The sequence below is a fragment of the Sceloporus occidentalis genome, unplaced genomic scaffold (genome assembly GCF_023333645.1).
Source record: "Sceloporus occidentalis isolate IW3139 unplaced genomic scaffold, rSceOcc1.0.p SCAF_45, whole genome shotgun sequence".
Taxonomy (NCBI): Eukaryota; Metazoa; Chordata; class Lepidosauria; order Squamata; family Phrynosomatidae; genus Sceloporus; species Sceloporus occidentalis.
Genome location: NW_028317025.1, coordinates 8,129,822 through 8,137,500, shown reverse-complemented (window position 1 = coordinate 8,137,500; position 7,679 = coordinate 8,129,822). Strand labels below are relative to the sequence as shown.

The following is a 7,679-nucleotide window of genomic DNA, read 5'->3' as shown; positions in this document are numbered from 1 at the left end:
GGAGGGCAGTGTGGCATATCAGAGAGCACAGTGGCATATCAGGGGAGGACAAAGTGGCATATCAGGGGTTATTAAGGCATATGTGGGAGGGGGGAGTGGCATATCTGGGAGGCAGTGTGGCAAGCCTGGGCTCAAATGTGCATAACCGGGGGGGCAGGTTGGCAAATAAAAACAAAAAAATGCATTTTTATCAAAGTTTTTTATTCAGCTGTTTGTTTTTAACATCCTGTTTGTTAAATTATTTTTTAAAAAATGAAAAATTTACATTCATTTTTTTATCCGATTAATCGAAAAAATAATCGGCCAACTAATAGATTATGAAAATAATCGTTAGTTGCAGCCCTATTTTAATGTATAAAAGGCAAACTTGTTGTCCTCCGTTTCGGATGTTACAGAGTCCAGGCTTCAAACTTCGTAGCAGCGCTACCACAAAGAGACGCCGTCTTAGTCCTCTGATCCACTTCCGTAATGCTGCTCCTCCTCCCAATGTCGTCAACACGCACTACGCGTTTCGCCTATCGCTTCATCTGGTGCATGCGCTTGACGCTCTGCCTACTGGTTTATAAAGCAGCTGGTCAATCCTAATTGGTGTAAGGCCGCTGAGGAAAGCAAACAGCTGATGCCAATAATTTGTTTCAGGTGAGTATTCACTATGATTTGTTTAATTTAACCCCTATGTATATGTCCTGTATGCATATACAAATTCTCTTTAAAAATATATATAAAAATGACATACAATAAATGCATATAAAACCCCCACATAGGTTAATCCATATAGTTATATATACAGGGTTCTCAGGAATCAAACAAATATAAAATAGATAGAAAGTCCACATTTGAAAAAACCATTAATGCTAGTTTAAAAAAAAAAGGGCAACAATAATTTAACTAGCACTAATGGTTTTTTCAAATGTGGACTTTGTTTGGCCTGCAGAACTGCAAAGAAGGGCAACAATAAGATAACTGAGTTTAAATCAAACACCACAAACTATAAATATAATATTAAAAAACAAATTACTTGTCACTCTAAAAACATGATATATTTACTGAGTTGTCCCTGTGGGCTACAATATGTGGGGCGCACGACGAGAGCCCTACACACTAGAGTAGAAGAACATCAGAGAAACATCAGAAATGGATACGATAAACATAGTGTTCCTATTCACTTTTTAACACACCATAACCAAGATCCAAAAGATCTTGAATTTATTGGCAGAACACAGGTTGGCAAATTTTGGAGAGGGGAGGATTTTATTAAGAAGCTGGGACAACAGGAGATGGAATGGATGTTTAGACTTAAGACCTTGACTCCTAATGGGTTAAACAGTGATTTTGAATTGTATAATTTTTTGTAATATGTATTATCTATTTATTTATATTTATTCAGAACATTGTGGAGTTGAGAGGTGGAATTTTTGAATATCGATAGTCTTGATTTCTATATGTATTTTTAAATATTTTATAAACATAAGTATACTTGTATCTATTTTATATTTGTTTTATCCCTAGTAGGATTAAGAGAAATTAGGAAGTGTAGAAGCTACAGGCCTGCTACTGCAGTTGCTTTCCTCATTCTTGGTCTGATTGTTGAAGCAGCCAGTCGTTGGCAGGAAAGTATACCCATTGAAATCGGTTGCAAAGCTTGTTGTGCTTGGGGATCGGAACGGACCGCTATCTGCAGCGTATTCAGTGGGTCAAATATTCTGCAGAATCCTCCATGCGTTTGCAAAATACACAAAATGAAAAATGAAAGGAGCCATGCAGCTATCATGCATGAAAGTACCTATGAGACCTGAAGTTTCTCTTTAAATTGCATATTTTTTGTTTTTAACTACAGCTTGTTTGTTTGTTATACTGCTGATCTTAAATGTATTAGTATTTCATGGTGGTGTTTAATTTTCTAATTCCCCTGAGATTTTGTTACTTAGTTTCCTTAGGGGGTGGGAGGTGAATACATTTCCTTTTTGGGTTTTTTTTTTTGCTTATTTCTTTTTTTCTTCAATGCAGGTTGCAGCTCTTAAGCCATTTTTGAATGAAGGATATTTGAAGGAAATCGGTTACGGAGATGATATGGCTTCAGACATAGAGTTCAAGGATATTGACTACACCTCTGTTTTAAATAGTAAAAATGCAAAGCAAAAACTTACTGCAAATAAAGGTGTGCATAAGGTTTATGGGAGCCCTAACCCTCACCTACCTATGAGTGAAAAGCAGTGCATGGGATGTGGTGCATTAATGCATTGTGTGGATCCGTCTATACCTGGATATCTGCCAAGTGAAAAGTTTACTGCGGTTTTACAGCAATCTGAAGAGGAGGTCATATGCCAGCGTTGTTTTTTCCTTATCCATCATCAAAAGGCATTGAATGTTTCAGTTTCCAAAGAAGAGTACCGTAATATTGTGAGCAACATACGAGCAAAAAAAGGACTTGTGATATTCATGGTGGATATACTAGATCTCCCAAATTCAGTATTTCCAGAATTGCTTGATGTTGTTGGTGAAAACAAAAAAATTTTGGTATTGGGAAATAAGATTGATTTGCTCCCTGGTGATTCTCCAGGGTACCTGAAGCGCATTAAAGGGCAACTGATGAACTATTGCACAAATGCAGGCATTAACAGAAATGGAAACATAACAGATGTGCGCTTGATTAGTGCTAAGACTGCCTATGGTGTTGAAGAGTTGATATCCGCGCTTCAAAGTTCTTGGAAGTATAAAGGAGATGTGTATTTAGTGGGGGCAACAAACGCTGGGAAATCAACTCTCTTCAATACTTTGCTGCAGTCAGATTACAGCAAAGCGAAAGCATCAGAAATCATTAAAGAAGCAACAATCTCTCCATGGCCAGGTAATGCATTGTTGTAATTTGAAGTTAGTGATTTGCACCAAAACAGTTGCGTCTTTATATACACTATATAAACAAAAGAATTGGGACACATGACCATTACACCAACAGGGACTTTTATGACATTGCATTTTAAATTCTTGCAGATATAACAGCTCCACTCTTCTAGGAAGGCTTATGGAGTGTTTTATGTGGAAAATGTTTACACATTTATCCAGTAGAGCATTTATGAAGTCAGGCACTGATGTTGGACCAGAAGGCCTGGCTTGTAATCTCTGTTCCAGTTCATCCCAAAGGTGTTCAATGGGGTTGAGGTCAGGGCTCTGTGTGGGCCAGTCAAGTTCTCTCAGACCGTGTCTTTATGGACCTTGCCTTGTGCACTATGACACCAAAAGGTAAAGAAATAAACACCAGATAGTGAATGTGAAAATGAAATAATAAATAAAAGGTACTTCCTCACAGTACTGCAGCAGCCCAGAACAACACTCCTCTGTGTTCAACAGAAAGCAACACAAATATAGGGGCGCATGTACATGTGTGGGAAAGAAAGATAAAGAATAATAGTGCAATAATGTTAAAAAATAAAAATTATAATATGTATGTGTAGTGGGTGCACTCACAAAAGTACAGATGGTATAGGCTCTTCAGAATAAAAATGTTTTCTTTATTTCTTCTTATTTCTAAAGATCAATATAAAAAAGAGAAAAGGCCAATGGTGCAGTATTTTCTTGTAGTTGTTGTAGGAAAGTTAGATTGCACTTACAAGATAGTAGATTGTATCAGGCACTTCAACTCAAAGTCCGGGGTTAAAAGCAAAATCCAAAGAGAAAACTGCTAGGGTAAATAGTCCTCAACGCGTTTCGCCTCTTGGCTTCCTCAGGAGAACAATAATCGTTTCAGCTTTTTGTCAGCAATGAAAGTTTTGTGGTGTTCATGAAGATTAAGCGTCTATTTATATGTCTTGTGTCCGTGTTCCATTCCGTCCGTCGTCTTAGCTTCCGGGTATGTCGTCGGCACGCTTTCTCCGTCGCTGCCAAGCAAACGGGACGCTTTCACAGTTCCTCCCTCCTGTGTCTCCTGCGTCTCCAGGCGACCAGGATGCTACGTCTATTCAATTCGTAGCTCCTCCCGATCGACGTGTGTTGGTCATTTCCCCTCACTGCTGTGGGAGTTTTCGGATCGTTGCGGTAATTCTCGAGCAAATCGTAAATAAAGATCCTTTTGTGTTGCTCGTTTCGTGAGTGGTTTATGGGGGGGGAGAGAAGGGATATATTAGGAGTCATGTAATGATAATATATATTTGATTGTATAGTGTATGGGCAGAAAACTGGAACCGTATCGAGTAGAAAGGAGAGGTTATACTGTAGAAGGAAACTATACTTCTACATATAGTGTAGAGATAGAGCAAAGAGTATAGTAATAGATATAATATGTGGTGTGTATATAGAGAGACATAGGGATATTAATTTAGGTCTTTATGTAGAGAGACATGTATATTATATTTTATATAGTAGTTGGGTAATCTATTCATTATTAAATTAGTATTTATAAAAGAACCATGAACAAAAGATGAGCCAAAAAGGTACAAATAGGGATATTTATATGACAAGAGAAAAATTTATATATCCTAATATTCTTTTTAAATATATCCTAAGATTAAATTATTATTAGATGTTAAAATATTCTTAAAAAAGGATTTTAAACCTTATATATATTTAAAATCGCAAGTATAGTTTCCTTCTACAGTATAACTTCTCCTTTCTACTCGATACGGTTCCGGTTTTCCACCCATACACTATACAATCAAATATATATTATCATTACATGACTCCTAATATATCCCTCCCCCCCCCCCCATAAAACACTCACGAAACGAGCAACACAAAAGGATCTTTATTTACGATTTGCTCGAGAATTACCGCACCGATCCGAAAACTCCCACAGCAGTGAGGGGAAAGGACCAACACACGTCGATCGGGAGGCGCTGCGAATTGAATAGACATAGCGTCCTGGTCGCCTGGAGAAGCCGGAGACACAGGAGGGAGGAACTGTGAAAGAGTCCCGGTTGCTTGGCAGCGACGGAGAAAGCGTACTGACGACATACCCGGAAGCTAAGACGACGGACGGAACGTTGAGGACTATTTACCCTAGCAGTTTTCTCTTTGGATTTTTGCTTTTAACCCCGGACTTTGAGTTGAAGTGCCTGATACAATCTACTATCTTGTAAGTGCAATCTAACTTTCCTACAACAACTACAAGAAAATACTGCACCATTGGCCTTTTCTCTTTTTATATTGATCTTTTAGAAATAAGAAGAAATAAAGAAAAAAAAATTATTCTGAAGAGCCTATACCATCTGTACTTTTGTGAGTGCACCCACTACACATACATATTATAATTTTTATTTTTTAACATTATTGCACTATTATTCTTTATCTTTCTTTCCCACACATGTACATGCGCCCCTATATTTGTGTTGCTTGTGCACTATGACACAGTCATGCACCAGCCACAAAGTTGGAAGCATAGGATTGTCCAAAATATACTGGAATGCTGAAACATAATGATTTCCCCTCACTGGTAGCTAAGATGCCTAGCCCAACCCCTGAAAAACAGCCACATACCATTATCCCTCCTCCACCAAACTTTACAGTTGGCATTAGGGCTGCAACTAACGATTATTTTCATAATCGATTAGTTGGCCGATTATTTTTTCGATTAATCGATTAATCGGATAAAAAAATTACATTTTTCATTTATTTTAAATTATTTAATAAAGTAACATAGGATGTTAAAAACAAACGGCAGAATAAAAAATGTTTCTTGTTTTTATTTCCCCAACCTGCCCCCCAGTTATGCATATTTGAGCCCAGGCTTGCCACACTGCCCTCCCCGACATGCCACACTGCCCTCCCCACATATGCCTTATACCCCCAGATATGTCACTCCGTCCTCCCCAGGTATGCCGTATACCCCCCTGATATGCCATAGTGCCCTCATAGGATTTGCAGACTCGTTCACAGACACAATACTTTTACAAATAAATACAGGATTAATCTTCACTGCCCCCAGGATTTAGATTCCCCTCAGTTTGCCCCCCTTTACCTCTAACTGCACCTTAAGTTAACTTTATTAAATTAATGAAATTAACCCTCAGTCCTCAGCATTAAATTAATCCTGAAGAGAAGACCCCATCAACCACAACTGCCCCTAAATTAACCCTAAACACCCCATTAACTATAACTGCCCCTAAGTTAACCCTAAACACCCCATTAACTATAACTGCCCCTAAATTAACCCCCACCTCCCCTAACTTTCAGCAGCCCAAATATTAATTTTATACTCAGATGAGTGTCACAGCCATGGCGATGCTAAAGAAATGGGCGGAGCCAATCGGCTGTTTGGCCCCACCCCTTTCTTCCTCCCTGTCCGTCCCTGCAGTCACTGCCGATTGGCCCCGCCCCTTTCTTCCTCCCTGTCCGTCCCTGCAGTCACTGCCGATTGGCCCCGCCCCTTTCTTTCTCCAGCAGCGATTGCAGGGAGGGACTGGAAAAAGGAAGTGGGCGGGCCAATCGGCAGTGACTGCAGGGAGGAACTGTAAGTAGCAACTGCTGCTGTGACTCCTGTGAGAAAACTCTGAAAAAACCCTCATTTTATAATCGATAAAAATCGATTCAACTAAAAGATAATGAAATTCGTTGCCAACGAATTTCATTATCGATTATCATCGATTTTATCGATTAGTTGTTGCAGCCCTAGTTGGCATCATGCAGGCAGGTAACGTTCTAGTGGCATCCGCCAGACTCACTGCCAGAGAAGCGTGATTCGTCATGCCACAGAAAATGTTTCCACTGCTCTAGAGTCCGGTGACGGAGTGCTTTACACCACTTCATCCAATGCTTTGGTGATGTGAGGCTTGCATGCAGCTGCTCGTTTTTTGTGCCAATATTAATGCCAGGTATTAATGGTGTCAGTGTTGAACACATCAGCTATGGAATCTTCAAGGTGTTGGTGACTTTTATGCATCATGTGCCTCACCCTGCCCTGTGACTTTACGTGGTCTTCTGCTAAGAGTTGCTGCTGTTCCTAAATGCTTCCACTTTCCAATAATACCACATTACAGATGCCAGTGGAATATCTAGCAGGGATGAAATTTCACAAACTGACTTATTGCAAAGGTGGTATCCTATCACATAGGGCTGCAGCTAACGATTATTTTCATAATCGATTAGTTGGACGATTATTTTTTCGATTAATCGTGTAAAAAAAAATAAAAAACTATGCACATTTTTCGTTTATTTAAAATAAAGATTTGCCTTCTTATTTTACTGACATAATAATTAAAGCTATATTTTAACAAGAACCCCAAAAATACCAAAAAAGCTTCTCACCCCCAGCACATCTCACCCCCAGCTTGCCTCTCTGTCCCAGAAATGCCTTATACCCCTATATGCTACGCTGCTCCTTTATATGCCTTATACCCTCCTATATGTCAGAGATGCTACTGTGCCCCCTTATACCTCCTGTATGCCACTCTGTCCCCTGAAATGCCTTATACCCCTCCTGATATGCCTTATAGCTCCCTATATGCCACTCTGTCCCCTAATATGCCTTATACCCCCCTATATGCCACTGTGCCCCCCTGATATGTCTTATAGCTCCATATATGCCACTGTGCCCCGATATGCCTCATACCCCTGATATGCCACTGTGCCCCCCTGATATGCCTTATACCCTTGATATGCCACCATGCCCCCTGATATGCATTTTACCCTTGATATGCCACCATACCCCCTGATATGCCTTTTACCCCTATATGCCACTGAGATGCCAC

General features: G+C 39.6%; 1 protein-coding gene across 1 annotated transcript in view; it reads left to right on the top strand.

The window, feature by feature from the left end:
- LOC149289551 (nitric oxide-associated protein 1-like) overlaps window positions 1-7,679 on the top strand; it is a 57,897-nt gene that overhangs the window by 1,727 nt on the left and 48,491 nt on the right. The window contains exon 2 of the mRNA XM_089490624.1: window positions 2,008-2,848. Coding sequence (XP_089346750.1) covers window positions 2,008-2,848 — 841 coding nt within the window. The remainder of the gene's footprint in view (window positions 1-2,007; window positions 2,849-7,679) is intronic.